Source organism: Chiloscyllium punctatum, chromosome 19 (genome assembly GCF_047496795.1).
Source record: "Chiloscyllium punctatum isolate Juve2018m chromosome 19, sChiPun1.3, whole genome shotgun sequence".
NCBI lineage: Eukaryota > Metazoa > Chordata > Chondrichthyes > Orectolobiformes > Hemiscylliidae > Chiloscyllium > Chiloscyllium punctatum.
This window is the reverse complement of record NC_092757.1, coordinates 95,098,832-95,119,517: the sequence shown is the minus strand read 5'-3', so window position 1 is coordinate 95,119,517 and position 20,686 is coordinate 95,098,832. Positions and strand designations below refer to the sequence as shown.

Here is a 20,686-nt window from a genome sequence, read left to right as displayed (position 1 = left end):
GAGACAGCAAGCCAATTGGCTTAAAGGTAGGAGGGTGGTGGTAGAGGGTTGCTTTTCAGACTGGAGGCCTGTGACCAGTGGTGTGCTGCTTGTCATTTACATAAATGATTTGGATGCGAGCATAAGACGTACAGTTAGGAAGTTTGCAGACGACACCAAAATTGGAGGTGTAGTGGACAGCAAAGAGGGTTACCTCAGATTACAACAGATCTTGATCAGATGGGCCAATGGGCTGAGAAGTGGAAGATGGAGTTTAATTCAGATAAATGCAAGGTGCTGCATTTTGGGAAAGTAAATCTTAGCAGGACTTATACGCTTAATGGTAAGGTCCGAGGGAGTGTTGCTGAACAAAGAGACCTTGGAGTGCAGGTACATAGCTCCTTGAAAGTGAAGTCACAGGTAGATGGGATAGTGAAGAAGGCGTTGGTATGCTTTCCTTTATTGTTCAGAGTATTGAGTACAGGAATTGGGAGGTCATGTTGCAGCTGTACAGGATATTGGTTAGGCCACTGTTGGAATATTGCGTGCAATTCTGGTCTCCTTCCTATCAGAAAGATGTTGTGAAACTTGAAAGGGTTCAGAAAAGATTTACAAGAATGTTGCCAGGGTTGGAGGATTTGAGCTATAGGGAGAGGCTGAACAGGCTGGGGCTGTTTTCCCTGGAGCATCGGAGTCTGAGGGGTGACCTTATAGAGGTTTACAAAATTATGAGGGGCATAGATAGGATAAATAGGCAAAGTCTTTTCCCTGGAGTCGGGGGGTCCAGAACTAGAGGGCAAAGGTTTAGGGTGAGGGGGAAAGATATAAAAGAGACCTAAGGAGCAACTTTTTCACACAGAGGGTGGTACATGTATGGAATGAGCTGCCAGAGGAAGTGGTAGAGGCTGGTACAATTACAACATTTAATTGGCATCTGGATGGGTATATGAATAGGAAGAGCTTAGAAGGAAATTAAAAACCAAACGTTTTTGAGGAACAGTCACTGGACCTGACACAGATGCTGCCTCAGCAGATGCACCTGCTGAGCTTTTCCAGCAATTACTGTTTTTGTTTCTGATATTCTGGGGACCTGGGTTCAAATCCCACCAGATGATGGAATTTGAATTTATTTTAAAAATTCAGATTTGGACTCAAACGATTACCATGAAATCCAATGCCCTTCAATCACTAATGTCCTTTAAGAAGGAAATCTGCCATCCTTACCCTGTCTGGCCTACAACATGACTCCAGACCCACAGCAATGTAGCTGACTCTTAACTGCCCTCTGGGCAATTAGGGACGGGTAATAAATGCTGGCCCAGCTAATATCAAAAATCCATCTCAGAAACAAATGATGTTAAAACAAATAGAAATCATCGAGCTCCCATCACACTGTCTTTGGAGTTGATTGCCCCTGAGAGGGGCGATTGGCCTTTCTGCTCCAATGGCTGCAGGGGTTATGATCTGACCGGGTTGGGGGAGGGGTTTGCAATCCTCACCAGTGAGACTGGTGAATCTAGCGTTGTCTGACAGTCATGCAGCTCCAGTGTCCTCCCCTAAAGGACATCAATGAACCAGCTGAGATTTCACTCCAATCTCACAGCTTCAGCATTACCTTTACTGAGACCTTTACATTTTCTGGTTCTTAAACTGTATTCATATTCTTAAACTGCAAATCAACCAGAATATATATTCACCTCCAATATATATTCCTACAGTCAGTCTCTCTCCTCTCAATCATTATCGCACACAAGCCGTAAGACTTCCTCTAATATCATACCAGTTTTGTTGAATAACATGGATGGCGTCGATTAGCTGGGCTGAAGGATCTGTTTCTATGCTGTACAACTCTATTTCTAGCACTCATGTGTAATGTTAGTATATGGATCAGTCACAATGACCAAAGGGACTGAACGGCCAATTCTTGTTTTAAATAGTAGAATGAAGCTGTGTGAAAAATGAAGTTGAGCTGTGAATGTCTGAATTTATTCTCTGTACTAACAATTGCTGCTCGTCCTTCCTCCTGTCAGGAAATCTGTTGTCGTGGGACATTATAATGTGTCCTCCTCAGCCATTGACTGGAGATCATCTGTAATCGCTCTGTGATATCTCTTATCCAATGTTGCCTTGTCCCCTCTGGAACAGATCACTGTAGCTCTGACCTGCTAAAATATTAATTTGCTCTTTTCTAGATGTCACTTTTTCCTCTTCATTATGGTCTGCCCATGAATATTTTTAGCCGATACTCACATTTAAACAGTAATTTCCACAAATGACACTATTAAATCTGGACAGAATTGCAGTCTGTCAGTTATACCAACAACAACATGTTTTTTTTTCAAAAATACTGCAGATGCTGGAATGCCTGCCTCAGAATTATTGGCAGGCCTGGTATTTCCAGAATTATCTGACTTTATATTTCAATGTGAAGATCACTGATACTTTAAACTCATGGGTCCAGATTTTCCGTCTTTGAACCCTCCCTAACGCTGTTTGCTCTGTGTTTCTGATCATGAACCACTAGATTGATTCCCACCAAGTCAAGGCTGCTCCTGCCAACCTCCCCCACAAATCGTCCGCTCCTCCAGTATCCCAGGATGCCGCGGGACTGTAGGTCTTCACAAACGGCGGACTCCTCCACTATCCCAGGATGCCGCGGGACTGTAGGTCTTCACAAACGGCTTACTCCTCCACTATCCCAGGATGCCGCGGGATTGTAGGTCTTCACAAACGGCGGACTCCTCCACTATCCCAGGATGCTGCGGGACTGTAGGTCTTCACAAACGGCGGACTCCTCCACTATCCCAGGATGCCGCGGGACTGTAGGTCTTCACAAACGGCTTACTCCTCCACTATCCCAGGATGCCGCGGGACGGTAGGTCTTCACAAACGGCTTACTCCTCCACTATCCCAGGATGCTGCGGGACTGTAGGTCTTCACAAACGGCGGACTCCTCCAGTATCCCAGGATGCCGCGGGACTGTAGGTCTTCACAAACGGCGGACTCCTCCAGTATCCCAGGATGCCGCGGGACTGTAGGTCTTCACAAACGGTGCACTCCTCCAGTATCCCAGGATGCTGCGGGACTGTAGGTCTTCACAAACGGCGGACTCCTCCAGTATCCCAGGATGCCGCGGGACTGTAGGTCTTCACAAACGGCGGACTCCTCCAGTATCCCAGGATGCCGCGGGACTGTAGGTCTTCACAAACGGCGGACTCCTCCAGTATCCCAGGATGCCGCGGGACTGTAGGTCTTCACAAACGGTGCACTCCTCCAGTATCCCAGGATGCCGCGGGACTGTAGGTCTTCACAAACGGCGGACTCCTCCAGTATCCCAGGATGCTGCGGGACTGTAGGTCTTCACAAACGGCGGACTCCTCCAGTATCCCAGGATGCCGCGGGATTGTAGGTCTTCACAAACGGTGCACTCCTCCAGTATCCCAGGATGCTGCGGGACTGTAGGTCTTCACAAACGGTGCACTCCTCCAGTATCCCAGGATGCTGCGGGACTGTAGGTCTTCACAAACGGTGCACTCCTCCAGTATCCCAGGATGCCGCGGGATTGTAGGTCTTCACAAACGGTGCACTCCTCCAGTATCCCAGGATGCTGCGGGACTGTAGGTCTTCACAAACGGTGCACTCCTCCAGTATCCCAGGATGCCGCGGGATTGTAGGTCTTCTGCTGCCGCCGCAGTGAGCTCTTTGTGAAGATGGCGGGCGGTGGGTGCGTGCAGCAGGAGCGACATCGGCCCGGGGCCTTCAAACAGAACAACAAGACCCACAAAGCCGGCAGGCACCGCACCAAGGGCTGCCTGGAGCGGGAGCAGAGAGGTGCGGGCGGGGGAAAGGCACACACAGGGTGGGGCTCGGGGAGCTCACGTGGCTGTGGGGGGGGGGTGAGGGTTAGGGTGGGGGGTGTGGGGGCGGGGCTGGGGGGGCCGGGTGGGGGGTGTGTGGGGGCGGGGCTGGGGGTGTGGGGGCTGGGGGGGGTGTGTGTGTGCGGGGACTGGGCTGGGGGGGTGTGGGGGTGGGGCTGGGGTGGGGCGGGGCTGGGCTGGGTGTGTGGGGGGGGTTGGGTGGGGCGGGGCTGGGCTGGGTGTGTGTGGGGGGGGTGGGGGCGGGGCTGGGCTGGGCTGGGGGGGTGTAGATATAATCCCTTTCAGGACTGTGGTTGATCGCTATGTCTCTGTGTTGGCTCCAGGCAGAGTGAGTGTGAAAGTGAGCACCAAGAAGCTGAAGAAGGAGCTGAGGAGACACGATCGGCGGCACCATGCAACTCAGATCCGCCAGCAGAAGAGGGAAGCGGTGAGTGTGCTCTCAATCTTCTGCCTCTGGGTACTCACCCCTCTGTCATTCTTCCAACTCTCACCTCTCGGCCTCATCCACACCCTGTCCCCACCCCTATCCCCAATATTTAGGGAAAATGAAATGCACCAATCAACCACACCGCCCCGTGGCCCAACATTTCAACTCCCCCTCCCACTCTGCCGAGGACATGGAGGTCCTGGGCCTCCTTCACCGCCGCTCCCTCACCACCAGACGCCTGGAGGAAGAATGCCTCATCTTCCGCCTCGGAACACTTCAACCCCAGGGCATCAATGTGGACTTCAACAGTTTCCTCATTTCCCCTTCCCCCACCTCACCCTAGTTTCAAACTTCCAGCTCAGCACTGTCCCCATGACTTGTCCGGACTTGTCCTACCTGCCTATCTTCTTTTCCACCTATCCACTCCACCCTCTCCTCCCTGACCTATCACCTTCATTCCCTCCTCCACTCACCTATTGTACTCCTACTGCGAATCCTCTTGCAAGGATGCCTGCCTTGAAGAAGTTTTCCTCCTCTCTCTACAAGAATCTCAGGGAGTCCCTCTCCCACTGCAACTCCCAGGTCATTTCCTCTGCTCTACTCTCTCCCCACCCCCACCCTCCTCTAGCTTATCTCTCCATGCTTCAGGCTCACTGCCTTTATTCCTGATGAAGGGCTTTTGCCCGAAACGTCGATTTCGCTGCTCCTTGGATGCGGCCTGAACTGCTGTGCTCTTCCAGCACCACTAATCCAGTATTTGATTTTCAGCATCTGCAGTCATTGTTTTTACCTTATTGTACTCTATACTACTTTCTCCCCCCCCCCATTTATCTCTCCACGCTTCAGGCTCTCTGCCTGTATTCCTGATGAAAGGCTTTTACCCGAAACGTTGATTTTACTGCTTGGATGCTGCCTGAACTGCTGTGCTTTTCCAGCACCACTCTAATCTAGACTCTTGTTTTCCAGCATTTGCAGTCATTGTTTTTACCCACCGAAAATGAAATAAAACAAAGTGCTGAGCATGCTGGAAATCTGAAACAAAGTACTGGAGGAATTTAGTAGGTGTGTTCAGCAACATCTGTGGATTTTGTGCTTGAACTGCCCCTCCCCCTTCCCAGATTGAGTCATACACACAGCTAAAGGCTGGAAAATGAGTTGTATTTATGAGCTACAAAGAGGTGACCTTTCTGACCCATGTTCTGTTCTAGGTGCTCGCGGAGAAGAGGAGTCTGGGCACTAAAGAGGGTCCCCCCCACCTGGTGGGTGTCATCGTCTTGCACTCTGGTACAAGTAGTGAAGATGTCATGAGATTAATTCGGAGTGACGAGACCTCCAGTGTGTACGACCTCGACAGAAGTGGTGAACGATTTGGCTTGATTTGCCCCAGGCTCAAACAGAGATTCAGCTTCGTCCGAGTAAATTTAGGTCAGTGGCAGAGAATTCCGAAAGAGTAATCTCGGCCGATTCATGGAGCCAGCATTTCATTCATGTGTCTGTGCTGTAGTTAGAGAGTGGTAACCCAGCCATTACACATGTTGAACGCCATAGTAGTGTCATGCAGTCTCAAATGGATACTCCTGCTGGGTTGTTGGTTGCGTCTACAACCTACAGGAAAGGAAACCAAAGAACTCCAGAAGCTGCAAATCAGAAACAAAAACAGAAATTGCCAGAGAAACTTGGCAAGTCTCTCAGCATCTGTGGAGAGAAATCCAGTGACCCTTTAGAACAGAGTCTAGAGTGTGGTGCTGGAAAAGCACAGCAGGTTGGGCAGCATCTGAGAAGCAGGAAAATCAATGCTTCGGGCAAAAGCCCTTCATCAGGAATGAGGACTGACATGAGCTGCATTCCCAGAAAAAGGTGGAGATGAGACAGCTGTCACTCTTAAGGGTAATTACTTAGTGACAATGTTGTGGAATTGTGCTCCTTGAGCTGGCAATGTCCATTTGTGTCTGAGAGAGCCATTATGGCAATTTAACAAAAGGCATTCGAAAGTGATTCACAGGAATGTTTTCAGTGTTGACACTCTTCAATGATGTCGGAGAAATTGCTTTTCTTTCATGGAGAAGAGAAAATTTGTTAAAAGTGATCGAAATGATGAGAGGTCTGGATGGAATACACAGGGAAGCGTTGTTCCTGTTGGTGGAAAGATTGAGAATTAGAGAACATGTTTAAGGTCAGTGGCAAAACAAGTGATGGCAACATGAGGAACACTTCAGTGCAGTGAATGGTGAGGATCTATTTTCCACCATCTGAGAGTGGTGAAGACAGGGACAGTTGAGGCTTTCAAAACCGATTAGAAATTTTATCTGGAAAGGAAGAGGGTTACCAAGAGAAGATGGGAGGTATGGTATAAGAGAGTCGCTCATTCAGCAGGCTAGTGGGCTGAATAGTCTGTGTATGTTGTAATCTGCCTGTTTAACTACCAAATGGGCAGCACAGTGGCTCAGTGGTTACCAATGCTTCCTCACAGTGCTAGGGACTCAGGTTTGATTCTAGCCTCAGGCGACTGTGCAAACACTACACAGACATTCTCCCCATGTTTGTGTGGGTTTCCACTGGGGAGCTTCAGCTTCCTCCCACAGTCCAAAGATATACAGGTTAGGTGAATTGGCCATACTTACTGTCCTATAGTATTCAGGGATGTGTGGATTAGGTGCATTCATCAGGGGAAATGTAGATTAATAGAGTTGGGGAATGGGTCTGGGTGGGATACTCTTCAGAGGGTCGGTGTGCACTTGTTGGGCCAAATGGCCTGTTTCCACACTGTAGGGATTCTATGATCTTCTATAAAATAGAGAGTTGCGGCTTTGTGTTTCAAACAAAAGAACAATGTGTATGTGATTGGAGAGTGCATGTTTACCAAAGCAGTTTAGGCTTAGTGTGGACCATTTGTGTGCTGCTCTCTGGGACCAGTTCAGCTGCAGCTGAAGACCAGCAGGATGGTCACACCCCTGGGGAGCCTGGGGTGGCATGGCAGTCACATTCCTGACTTCAATTCAGCAGCCTGTACTCCCTTGACCCTCCGCGAACCCCCTGGAGTTAACAAAGGGCTGGGAAGTTCATACCTGTTTAATAGCCCACCCTCCATGACTGACTTACTCTGCAGTCACTTTCTGATTGCTGTGGGTCTGCAGCACGTAACAGCTGCTCTTCTAGCCCAGCCGAGTGGCAGATCTAACTGCTGCTCCGTCCCAGAGAAAATGGGAGCTACGATGGAATCCTGGTGTTCAACAGCAGAAACATGAACATTTAGAAGACATTCTAAAATGATAGTCTCTATCACAACGGAGCTGTAATACAGAGAGGGGAGATGTTTGGAAAATGCTGGTCAGACCCCAGCAGGGGTATCTGGATTCAGCCCTTGGCTGGGTTCCACATCTCAGCATTGACCTTGGTGGGGGATTAGCAGGGGGTAAATGGGGAGACGTGATTAAAGAAATATTGCCTTTGGTTTAGACAGTTAAATGGTGATCTAATAAAGATGAATAAAAAAGGGTTATGGTGATATTACAACGTAGAGATGAATCACTTTTTCAAAAGGAGGTTTGAATTAAAGGAATCGCACAAGATTGAAAGTTTTCAGATTTTTACTGTAATAAGCACTAAAACCAACATTGACTAAACTTTACTTAGTATGCAAGTAATTTCTAAACTAGAGCACAGATATTAAAAACAGTGCAGGAGGAACTCAGCAGGTCTGACTGCATCAGTGCAGAGAGAAACAGTTAAGGTTTAGACTCTGGTTTGATGACACCGTTCTGATCTCATGCCATGTTTGTACATCTCACTGGGTTCTGGGTAGAAATGTGGTTTTGCTTTTAAAGTTCCAGAAATGTTTCTGGCATTTCCATGGGTTCTTGTCTCCTCCTTGTCTCCATTGGAGCAAGTCTCGCAGAGTCTTTTTCAAAATCCCTTCATTCATTCCATCGGAGGGTTATTGAGTTGACTTGCAGCAGTAAGGCACCCTTAGGTTATCGCTGCTATTATCACTCCGATGCTGCTATTACAGGTGCAGCTTTCCTTCCCTTCTCTCACATGCTACTGTCTTTCTCTCTGTGCATTCTCTGAATGTGATCGACTGACACTCTTTGTTTATTTGTGGTGAAGTTAAGCTGCTTTGTCCTCATTGTCCTGATATTTAACCTGTTACCTGATTGTCATTAAGACTAGATCTGGGTTCTCAGTCCCTGTGGTAACTGGGTCACACTGGCTTATTGCCAACCAAAGCAAGTTGGAGGCCAAGTTCCATTTTACTTGGAATTAAAAGGGTTGGGTTAAAATATAGCCACCTGAAAAAAAGCTGACATTTGTAACGCTGCTTAGATAGAGATAACCTACTGACATTGGTTCTAGTTCTGAGGGATGTGCGGCAGAACTTTAAAATTTGAACCAGGCCATTAAGGGTGTTGTTAGGAAGCATTTGTTCACAAAAGGATTGGAAATCTGGATCTTCCTGCTCTGGAAACCTGTGTTGTTGAAACTTAGAAGACTTTTCTTATTGGAAGGATGTTGACATTGGGAGCTAAGGTGTGATACAGATCAGCTATGTTAAAACTTGAAAATAGAAAAGATAAAGGGGCAGAATGGCCTCCTGCTCTTCTAACACACTTTCTGTACTATTTTCAGGTGATATCCATGCTGTCCTTGACCTTGCCAAAGTGGCGGACACGCTGATGCTGGTGCTGGATCCACATGAGGGATGGGACAGTTACGGTGACTTCTGCCTCGCCTGTCTGTTTGCACAAGGCCTCCCAAGTCATGGTATGGACTGGGTGCTGGTGGGCTCTGACAGTCCTAGAACAAAGGCATGAGACTGTCAGTCTAGAGTTAAAGGTTAAAAGTCTGTGTAGGGTGGGTGGGGATTGGGAGGGGCTGATCTTTGGAGGGGATGGGTATTAGGGAAGGTGGGCTGACATCTGTGAGGGTCGGGGAGGGGGGTGCGCTGACGCCTGTGAGGGTTGGGGGTGGGGGGGGAATGCCGCCATCTGTGAGGGTCAGAGAGGGGGGGGGGGGGCGCCGACATCGGGGAGGGGGGGGGGGGGGGCGCCGACGACTGTGAGGGTCGGGGAGGGGGGCCCTGAAACCTTTTAGATGAGTAGGAATGACTCATTGGGTATAATGGCATGTCCATGTTCCACACTGTCTCCTGACTAAAGGCCCTGCTGTGGGGAGGGGTGTGAAATGCTAATCTCGAACAGTGTCCTAATTCTAACTGACTATTCTCCCACAGTGTTTGTGGTTCAAGGAATTAATGACCTTCCTGTCAAGAAGCGAACAGATGCTAAAAGGAGTTTGACCAAGGTTTTGGAGAGACGTTTTCTTGATGCGAAGCTCTTTCACATGGACACGGAGCAGGAAGCTGCCCTAATTGTCAGGCACATTGCAATGCAGAAACAGCGACACCTTGCTTTCCGAGATCACCGATCCTACTTATTGGCTCAGCAAGTGAGGTTTGAAGCCGATGATGGAAATGGCCTGGTGGGGACACTGAAGTTGTCTGGTTATATCCGGGGGCAGCCGCTGAATGTAAACAGGCTGGTTCACATTGTCGGACACGGAGATTTCCAGATGCAACAAATTGATGGTTCACCTGACCCCATGCCCTTGAACCCCAAGACTACAAAGAAAAGAGAGGGCTTGGCGATAAGTGTGAGTAGAAATTTAACTGAAGCACTTAAAAGGCTTTTCCATAAAATCGTACAGCACAGAAGACCATTCAGTCCATTTGCCTGTGTTATCACTCTGAAAGGTCTATTCAATTTGTCCCCCTTTTCCCATTTGTTTCTCCAAAGCCTGCAGGTTTTTTTTTTGCTTTTCACGTGTTTGTTAAATTTGTTTTTGAAAATTATTATTGAATCTGCTCCTCTGCTCTTTCAATGTGTTCCAGGTCCTAGCAGCTCATGGGGCAGAAGGAAGCTCTTCATCTCCCTGTTTTATTTCCTGTTAGGTTCTTCAGTCTGTAATAAAACAGAAATGCTGGAAAAACTCAGGTTACACAGAATCCCAAGAGAGAAACAGAAAGTTAGTTAGTGTTTCGGATCCATGACCTTTCAGCATACCTTACATCTGTCTCCTGATTATTGACCTTCCTATGTTTTGGAACAGTTTCCCCTCAGATCCTCAATCAAAACCTCTGAGAACATTGACCAGGTTGATTAAAATCTCCTGCAGAGGGATTTCTGTCTTTGAGGAGAACAGTCCTTGCTTCTTCACATAACTGAAGTCCCTCAATCCTTGTTCCAGTTTAGTAATTATAAATATTTAATACCAATTCTGATCCATCTTAGAGAAATAGAGACCAGATATCGACCTGCATTGGGAGAGGTTTAAAGGCCAGGGATGGGGCTGGTTTTGGGTGTGTTTACATACAATTCAGCTGTTGTTTTTGGGTTGTATGTTATTTTCGTATTTCCATTATAAATTGCCATGCCAACATTGAACAGCATATGTAAATCTGTCATTGTAGTTACACTTGTAAATCGTGGGGGTACTGTAGGACTAATGAGATTACAGATTGCAATGGGATTAGCAATATACATTTTATTAGTGAAATTTCATTCGTTCTTATGTCCATATTTAGAATGGAAACTGCTTCAGTCAATACGTCACAATGTGACTACGCATTTCCACCAGGTTTAATGTGGGAAGGTGTAATTACAGTCTGATATGTTTGTGTGGGAAGTTTTTGTTACAACATGGAAATATTTATAAATGAAAAGTAATGAGCAGTCAGCAGTGAAGCAAATATTTTTGTAATATCTGTTACATAATGTTATCTCAGCAATGTATTTAATAAACGAGAGAGAGAAGCCATTTCTAGGGGCAGAATGTAAGGATGAAATCTTGTGCCTGCCTGAGCAGAGGTCTGAAAGATGGGGCCATCAGGGTGGGCTTGTAATCCTAGATCCTGCACTCATCAATTGGAATCCTTTCTCTTTATCAGGATCCCTGTGCTGAGATGGAAGAGGACCTGAAAGTTCTGATGAAAGCAGATTCAAGAAAGCAGGAATCGCTTGAATCGGAAGTTGTTCCAGATCCGATGGAGGGGGAGCAGACTTGGCCCACAGATGAAGAGCTGCAGGAGGCTGAGGGTGAGTGGTTCATCCTGAACTCCAGGCACGCTGGGACTTGCTAAACATTGTCACTCTGTGCCTCTTCTACCTGTTCTCCCAGACCCAGAGATATTATAGTTTCCATAGTCATACTGCACAGAAAAAGGTCTTTTGGTCCATTGAGTCTGCACTGGTCAAAAACAACCAACTGAGTGTTCTAATCCCCTTTTTCAGCACTTGTGCCATAGCCATATATGCCTTGGCATCACAAGTGCACGTCTGAATATTTCTACAGTGTGATGAAGATTTCTGCCTCCTTTCCCATCCTTCTGTGCAGCGGGTTTCAGATTCCCATCATCTCTGGGTGAAAAGATTTTTCCTCACATCCCCCTGAAGTGTCCTGTCCCTACCCCACTTCATCTTGGTGTTGTTTGGAAACCTGCGAGAATATGATTTGAACGCCTTCTTGATCACTCCAACAGAGAGGGGTAACCTATTTCGAAATCTGTGGAAAGGTGAACAACACTGCACAGTAAAATCTCCCAAAACTCCTCACAGCAGGATAGCAGAGGTTTTTCTTTTTGGGCGGGGGGGGTGGTGGTGTTGGATTTGTGTTGATTCGATCCCAGGGAAGTAGGGGGTTGGAGACTCCACTAAGTTCAAATGCTAAACAATGATGTTGCACACAATTCTATTGAGGGACCTAATGTCCTGTTTCAGACAGTATGGAGTAAGGTTGTTCAAAAGGTAAAGCACATCTTTCTGCATACTGTGTGGGCTATTGTTTGGCTTTAGTTTATCTTAACATTTTTAAATAGATCCTTAAATTAAAGTATTCATTTAGTGGAACTGATTTTTATTTAAATAGAAAATGTTGCACTTTCCTCTGTCTCTGCCTCTGTCATATAATTGCTCTCTTCCCTCGTCCCCTCAATGCCTCTTGTCCCTCCTAATCCCCTCGTTCTGAACCTCCTCTGAATCTCCTCCAACACATGTACATTGGTTTCATTATCTCAGAAACAGAGCTGTACACAGCATTTGACTACTGGTCTCACCAATGTGCTATGTGACTGCAGCTGGATGTCATGGTTTTCATGTTTCCTTCCTGTTGTAATAAGGCTGAGTATTCTATTCACCTTATTATTCACTTGCTGTGCCTGCATATTAACCTTGTGACTTGTGCACCGGAGCACCCCACATCCGCAAGTAACGCTCTACTTTTTTATTCTTCCCACCAAAGTAAGCAGCTTGACATTTTCTTGATTACTTTGAGTTTTTCCGTAGTGCCCAGTTTTATCTTCCTCTAATTAATTCAAACACCTTCCCCCATGGCAAGTGTCAAGCTGACTGAGTGGTAGTCCCTTGTTTACTGCCTCCTTCCCCTCTTGAACAGAGGAAAGTTAGATTTACTACTTTCTGACTGAACGCTGTTCCATTTTACAAAACTCGGAATTTTGGAAAAGTGCATGAATGTACATACTATCTCATTAGCCAGTTCTTTCAAGTCCAGCAGTTTGCTCAGTACCATTTTCCTTGGATTGCGACTTGACTAAGTTCCTCTCTCCCTTCCATCTCCTGTTGTATGTCAATACTGACATGTTTTCCATATCTTTTGATAGTGAAGGCAGTGAGCCTCCAGTTAATGGTAATTGGAAAATGATGGACGTTCACTGCCTACTGCTTAGCTTGGTGCTTTGACAACTCAATCGCCACTGTTAGTTCTACCCACCTCCCTCTTCTAGATACTCTGAAGTTAAGCAGGAAGATTGTTCGGAAAGTTCCGAAAGGTACCTCTGATTATCAGGCCACCTGGATTCTGGATGATGAGGGAGATGAAGAGGAGGAAAGTGACGAAGATATGGAGAAAGATGAGATAATGGGTGAGACGGTGTCACAGGTAAGCCTTGGCGCTGTTTGTTCTGTAGATCTGTCTCTGAATTGTGCGGAGTTCTAAAGAAAATCGGCTTAAAAATTGAAGTTCCCACTCTCCTGAATCAGGAAACATTGCTGTTTAATTTTACATCCACTGGGTCAGGATTTTTTAATAATTTTTTTGAGAGTGAAACAGCTATTATTTTCAGCAGGGCTCTGGTGGCCATTTCTGAGACCATATTTAATATTTACATATGGGGAGAACAGCACCATGTGGTATAGTAAATGAGAACAATCCCTGGGAGCTGGCCATAAGTCGCAATCTGGTGTGCGACTTGGATGTGTATTTGCAATTCCCAGAGAGTGTGACAGTGGCTGCTCATCTCACTGGGGCTACAAGGAGCCCCAATTCCGAGTACCTGAGCTTCTGGTCAGCAAGTACAATAGGCTGGCACCCACCACCCCACACAGCATGGTTGTGAAGGAGTGCTATAATGTAGGTGCTGCTGTCATTGGGTTGGTGTGCACAGGGGGTATGCCTGTTAAGCTGCACGTGAACACTCCTGTGATACTGCTGAATGGTGAGTTGTCCTACCGACAACTGACCCCCAGCAGACATTTGTCTGCTAATTCATCTCATTGCTGATAGTCTGGTATTGCTGTGTTTCTTGTAGCTGCTTCTACCTATGTAGCAGCAGTGAGTGCACTCTGAAACACTTGGGCAGAGTGAATGAGTGAGCAGCTTGTCTGCAATGTGCTGAAGTGTTACCTGGACACCCCTGGTGCTGTCGGTGGTTTTTAAGTGAGAAGGGGATTTGTCACCTTCAGCTGCTATTATTCCTTTCCTATAGGCCAGCGAAGAAAGTGATTGTGAGGAAGAGGCTGATGAAGAATGTGAAACCATGACGGTTCCAGAAAGCATTCGCGATGATAATTATGATGAGAAGGTTGATGAAGAGGAGGAGATGATGATGCTGGAAAAGTGCAAGCAGGAGCGAATGGATGAAATGTTCCCCGATGAGGTCGACACACCGAAGGATGTAGCTGCTCGAGTCAGGTGTGTGGAGGCTGCCTGGTATTGTGGAGCTTGGTCAGTAACGCTGTATACAGGGCTCATCCCGAGACTCCACAACACACATGATGGCCTGGTCCATCCTTCCAGTCATTACCTTTTGCTACTGTACAGCATTTCAAAGTGATTGCTTTCCAGGTGTCAATGATATAAGTTGACAGCGAAACAAACTTGCTGGTTACCTTGGCACTGAGCAGCACCTAGCAGGGACATTCAACTGTAGTTCTATGTGCTTTGTTGGACAATACCTCTGTTGGTGGACACTGCAGGCAGCTGTTACAGTCCAGTGCTGGGCATACCTCTGTGTGTGTCTGTGCACTCTCACAAGTGCATCATGTGAGAACTGGTCCTGATTGAGCAGTATGGCACAGTATGGTTCCACAGTTAATCTATGTGAGTTGTTTCGGTTCAAAATGACGATGGAGTGATGGACTGAACATTCTGGCCTTTTTGGTGAAGCTAGATTCTCAGCCCTTGGAGTAGTGAAAATCTTCGTCACATTCCAGTTTTTACTACTTTGAGAATTTCCTGCGTTTACTCTTGAAGAGTTTGCTGAGAATTCCTTTACTGAGATCCTCCTCCTTCATCATACAATACCTGTGATAAATCTGTCAGCTCCTCCTTCAGGTCTGCTTGAGCTGTTTGGGTTGTGTAGATGGAAGATTATTTGTGTCCAGCAGTAGGATGGTTCATAAGCAGATGATGCTGTGAATCCAGTTGATTATTTTATATTCATTTACTGTCACTCTCAGTGCAATTGGGATTGTTTAGCAAAAACAATTCGATCATAGAATTGCATCGAATATTGGATATGTTTTGGGACTGAAAGTGGCAGCTTTAGGCCCATTCATAAGTTTTGGGTTAGAGTGAGCAGTGATCTGATCAGGGTAGCCAGTATCCAGCACGATGGCTAGCTATCCTGTTATGGCATTGAATAGCTCTTCCAAAGCATCAGCACAGATATGTCTGGCTGAATGGCCTTCTGTGTGCACTATTCTGTGATTGTGGTGGGAATGTGGCACAGGATAATTTAAGAGAACACTAATCAGTGCTTTAGATTCTCCCGCAATGATGTCTGATTATTCTGGACATGTTTTGGTGACCTCCACAGGTTTCAGAAGTATCGGGGGCTGAAGAGTTTCCGCACTTCACCCTGGGACCCCAAGGAGAACTTGCCGCGGGATTATGCCAGAATATTCCAGTTCCAGAATTATACCCGGACAAAGAGGAGAATCTACAGGGAGATTGAAGAGGAGGTGGAAGGTGCAATGGTAATTGGGGCAGGGGTGTGTAATGTGTGGGGGAGGGTGAATTTGGGTATGGTGGTGGGGAGGTGTGCTGGGGGGAGCGCGTTATGTCTGTGCTTTCAGGAGTCTGAATGTAGTTTCAGCAGCAGATGGACAGGGAGAGGTGTCGTGCTGCGTATGTTGGAACTGTACAGATCCCAGATTGGTTTTAGACAGCAGGATCCTGAACTCTAATTTCAGATATGTGTATCAGCTTTAACCAGAGCCCAGGGGTTACTGGTTAACCTCAGTGGGACGTGGGTGAACCTGTCTTCGCAGTCATCGTGTCTTGTGTTAGTCAGGATTTAGATTTTTTTTATCTCGCTGGGATACAGTTCCTGAAGGGGCTGTCTCTCACTGGGATACAGTTCCCGAAGGGGCTGTCTCTCACTGGGATACAGTTCCTGAAGGGGCTGTCTCTCACTGGGATACAGTTCCTGAAGGGGCTGTCTCTCACTGGGATACAGTTCCTGAAGGGGCTGACTCTCACTGGGATACAGTTCCCGAAGGGGCTGACTCTCACTGGGATACAGTTCCTGAAGGGGCTGTCTCTCACTGGGATACAGTTCCTGAAGGGGCTGTCTCTCACTGGGATACAGTTCCTGAAGGGGCTGTCTCTGACTGGGATACAGTTCCTGAAGGGGCTGACTCTCACTGGGATACAGTTCCTGAAGGGGCTGTCTCTCGCTGGGATACAGTTCCTGAAGGGGCTGTCTCTCACTGGGATACAGTTCCTGAAGGGGCTGTCTCTCACTGGGATACAGTTCCCGAAGGGGCTGTCTCTCACTGGGATACAGTTCCTGAAGGGGCTGTCTCTCACTGGGATACAGTTCCTGAAGGGGCTGTCTCTGACTGGGATACAGTTCCTGAAGGGGCTGTCTCTCACTGGGATACAGTTCCTGAAGGTGCTGTCTCTCACTGGGATACAGTTCCTGAAGGGGCTGTCTCTGACTGGGATACAGTTCCTGAAGGGGCTGTCTCTCACTGGGATACAGTTCCTGAAGGGGCTGTCTCTCACTGGGATACAGTTCCCGAAGGGGCTGTCTCTCACTGGGATACAGTTCCTGAAGGGGCTGTCTCTCACTGGGATACAGTTCCCGAAGGGGCTGACTCTCACTGGGATACAGTTCCCGAAGGGGCTGTCTCTCACTGGGATACAGTTCCCGAAGGGGCTGTCTCTCACTGGGATACAGTTCCTGAAGGGGCTGACTCTCACTGGGATACAGTTCCCGAAGGGGCTGACTCTCACTGGGATACAGTTCCTGAAGGGGCTGACTCTCACTGGGATACAGTTCCTGAAGGGGCTGACCCTCACTGGGATACAGTTCCCGAAGGGGCTGTCTCTCACTGGGATACAGTTCCTGAAGGGGCTGTCTCTCACTGGGATACAGTTCCTGAAGGGGCTGACTCTCACTGGGATACAGTTCCCGAAGGGGCTGTCTCTCACTGGGATAGAGTTCCTGAAGGGGCTGACTCTCACTGGGATACAGTTCCTGAAGGGGCTGACCCTCACTGGGATACAGTTCCCGAAGGGGCTGTCTCTCACTGGGATACAGTTCCCGAAGGGGCTGTCTCTCACTGGGATACAGTTCCTGAAGGGGCTGACTCTCACTGGGATACAGTTCCTGAAGGGGCTGTCTCTCACTGGGATACAGTTCCTGAAGGGGCTGTCTCTCACTGGGATACAGTTCCCGAAGGGGCTGTCTCTCACTGGGATACAGTTCCTGAAGGGGCTGTCTCTCACTGGGATACAGTTCCTGAAGGGGCTGTCTCTCACTGGGATACAGTTCCTGAAGGGGCTGTCTCTCACTGGGATACAGTTCCTGAAGGGGCTGTCTCTGACTGGGATACAGTTCCTGAAGGGGCTGTCTCTCACTGGGATACAGTTCCTGAAGGGGCTGTCTCTCACTGGGATACAGTTCCTGAAGGGGCTGTCTCTCACTGGGATACAGTTCCTGAAGGGGCTGTCTCTCACTGGGATACAGTTCCTGAAGGGGCTGTCTCTCACTGGGATACAGTTCCTGAAGGGGCTGTCTCTCACTGGGATACAGTTCCTGAAGGGGCTGTCTCTCACTGGGATACAGTTCCTGAAGGGGCTGACTCTCACTGGGATACAGTTCCCGAAGGGGCTGTCTCTCACTGGGATACAGTTCCTGAAGGGGCTGTCTCTCACTGGGATACCGTGAGGCTCATGTTGCCAGTAACCCATGTGTACAGTGGAACTCCAGTATGGTCCTCTCTTCTCTCCGTGTGTCAGGGGCCCTTCCATATACCTCTGCTGGTTATTGCCTGCTGAACCCCTGACAGGTTTTCACCCACTGCCTGTGCTGCCAGCTGAGATGTTGGGGAATCTCTGGTGCTGAACCTGGTATTGTACCTGAAGAGGGAATGTTTCTCACACTTTGTACATTTGTACCAGAGAGTTTGAGAGCATTTTGGGATTTATCAGCTCATTTGAGTCAATGCTGGGGTTTTAGCTGCTGCTGTGTTTAGCTGACTGGTGGTTTTCTCTTTCTGCTGACAGCCAGGCTGGTATGTTACTGTACACATTGGCAGCGTGCCTGTGTCACTGATGGACAGTCTCGACCCAGAGGTTCCCCTGGCCCTCTTCACCCTGCTGCCGCACGAACACAAGGTACTGCACACATTGTCTCGGGGATAGGAGGAAGCCAGTCAGCCCCTCGAGCCTGCTCTACCATTCAGTAAGAAAGTGGCTGATGTACTTTCCTATCTCATCCTCTCACATACCGAGAACCTATCCATCTTCCCTCAAAAATATTCAGACTCACAAAGACTTCCAAAGATTCATGTTCCTCAGAGAGAGAAATGCCCATACCTTTGTCTTAAATAGAAAATCCCTCATTTGTAAATATTGACTCTTGGTTTGAATTCTCCCACAACAAGAAACAACCTTTCTATGTCCACCCTGTCAGGATCCCTCGGGATGTCCGAAATATAGGAGCAGGAGTAGGCCATCGCCCCTGAGAATGGCAACCAATCCAATATGGTTGTGGCTGGTCGAACATTTCCATGCTCTTTACACACCCCATCCCTCTATCCCTGTGTACCATTGTCGATCTCTAACTTTAATATACTCCAAGCCTGAGCTTCCACAGGCACTGTTTGGAAAAGAGTTCCAAACATTCAGTGCCTCTGAAGAAAAGAACAAATGTCTTGGTCCTAAATGGCATCTTCTGACCAGGGGTTCCATCTTGGCTGTATTGGCACTGACTGTCCCTTTTAAGTATTTTCTAAGTTTCAATGCGATCACCTCGCATTCTTCACAACGCGGGAGAGAATACAGGACCAGTTTTTCCAACCTCATTTCATAAGCTGGTCTCACCCTCCCAAGAACAATTCTGGTAAATCTTTGTTGCACTCACTCTCTGGCAGTAATATCATTCCTCAGATAGAGAGCAAATGTGCGCACAAGGCTCCAGATGCAGTTTAACCAAGATCATATGTACGTCCTGTACCCCAGTGTTATACAGTGACAGACCTGCCCCACCAGTAACGTAAACCAGTGTAATACATTAACAGATCTGAACCAACCAGTACAGTAGCCCAGTGCGATACAGTGACAGTGATGTTTACTTGAACTGTTTGAGGTTTTACTCTCTATCTCTGTCTTTCTCTGCCTCTCTCTCACAGATGTCAGTGATGCATTTCCTGCTCAGGAGGCACGCGAGCAACACTGAGCCCATCAAGTCGAAGGAGGAGATGGTGTTCCACTGTGGCTGCAGAAGATTTCGGGCTCCACCTCTGTATTCCCAGCACACATCAGGTATGTGAACTTCCTGGCAGGTATTGGACCAGAGTGGAGGGAGGGAGCATGTCGTGCTGATCCTGTTCTCATCTGGTGACCAGTGACAATCATTGACGAAGGGTTAAAACAGAGGCTTGTGTTTCTGTGTGGCGCTGAGGGAGCGCCGCCCTGTCGGGGGGGTCAGCGCTGAGGGAGCGCCGCCCTGTCGGGGGGGTCAGCGCTGAGGGAGCGCCGCCCTGTCGGGGGGGGTCAGCGCTGAGGGAGCGCCGCCCTGTCGGGGGGGTCAGCGCTGAGGGAGCGCCGCCCTGTCGGGGGGGTCAGCGCTGAGGGAGCGCCGCCCTGTCGGGGGGGTCAGCGCTGAGGGAGCGCCGCGCTGTCGGGGGGGGTCAGCGCTGAGGGAGCGCCGCCCTGTCGGGGGGGGGTCAGCGCTGAGGGAGCGCCGCGCTGTCGGGGGGGTCAGCGCTGAGGGAGCGCCGCCCTGTCGGGGGGGTCAGCGCTGAGGGAGCGCCGCGCTGTCGGGGGGGGTCAGCGCTGAGGGAGCGCCGCCCTGTCGGGGGGGGTCAGCGCTGAGGGAGCGCCGCGCTGTCGGGGGGGGTCAGCGCTGAGGGAGCGCCGCGCTGTCGGGGGGGGGTCAGCGCTGAGGGAGCGCCGCGCTGTCGGGGGGGGTCAGCGCTGAGGGAGCGCCGCGCTGTCGGAGGGGTCAGCGCTGAGGGAGCGCCGCCCTGTCGGGGGTGGGGGGTCAGCGCTGAGGGAGCGCCGCCCTGTCAGGGGTGGTCAGCGCTGAGGGAGCACCGCACTGTCGGGGGTGGGGGGTCAGCGCTGAGGGAGCACCGCCCTGTCGGGGGGGTCAGTGCTGAGGGAGCGCCGCGCTGTCGGAGGGGTCAGCGCTGAGGGAGCGCCGCACTGTCGGAGGGGTCAGTGCTGAGGGAGCACCGCCCTGTCGGGGGTGGTCAGTGCTGAGGGAGCACCGCGCTGTCGGAGGGTCAGTGCTGAGGGAGCGCCGCGCTGTCGGAGGGTCAGTGCTGAGGGAGCGCCGCGCTGTCGGAGGGGTCAGCGCTGAGGGAGCGCCGCCCTGTCGGGGGTGGGGGGTCAGTGCTGAGGGAGCACCGCGCTGTCGGGGGGGTCAGTGCTGAGGGAGCACCGCCCTGTCAGGGGTGGTCAGCGCTGAGGGAGCACCGCACTGTCGGAGGGGTCAGCGCTGAGGGAGCGCCGCGCTGTCGGAGGGGTCAGCGCTGAGGGAGCGCCGCCCTGTCGGGGGTGGGGGGTCAGCGCTGAGGGAGCGCCGCCCTGTCAGGGGTGGTCAGCGCTGAGGGAGCACCGCACTGTTGGGGGTGGGGGGTCAGCGCTGAGGGAG

The 20,686-nt window shown here is 49.4% G+C and overlaps 1 protein-coding gene across 1 annotated transcript; it reads left to right on the top strand.

Moving 5' to 3' along the window:
- Positions 1-3,561: 3,561 nt before the first annotated feature.
- On the top strand, positions 3,562-19,385 carry tsr1 (TSR1 ribosome maturation factor). The gene is made up of 11 exons (XM_072590109.1): positions 3,562-3,810; positions 4,181-4,284; positions 5,493-5,709; positions 8,911-9,045; positions 9,515-9,933; positions 11,228-11,375; positions 13,079-13,233; positions 14,060-14,265; positions 15,392-15,551; positions 18,091-18,201; positions 19,218-19,385. The coding sequence occupies exons 1-11, from the start codon at positions 3,690-3,692 to the stop codon at positions 19,356-19,358; spliced, it is 1,917 nt and encodes a 638-aa protein (XP_072446210.1). The 5' UTR covers positions 3,562-3,689; the 3' UTR covers positions 19,359-19,385.
- The last annotated feature ends 1,301 nt before the right edge of the window (positions 19,386-20,686 follow it).

Bases quoted from the DNA above. Each gene is read 5' to 3' on its own strand.
- tsr1 (XM_072590109.1), top strand. From the start codon at position 3,690: ATGGCGGGCGGTGGGTGCGTGCAGCAGGAGCGACATCGGCCCGGGGCC. The intron at 5,710-8,910 runs GTCAGTGGCAGA...TACTATTTTCAG, and splicing joins CTTCGTCCGAGTAAATTTAG to GTGATATCCATGCTGTCCTT. The intron at 14,266-15,391 runs GTGTGTGGAGGC...TGACCTCCACAG, and splicing joins GATGTAGCTGCTCGAGTCAG to GTTTCAGAAGTATCGGGGGC.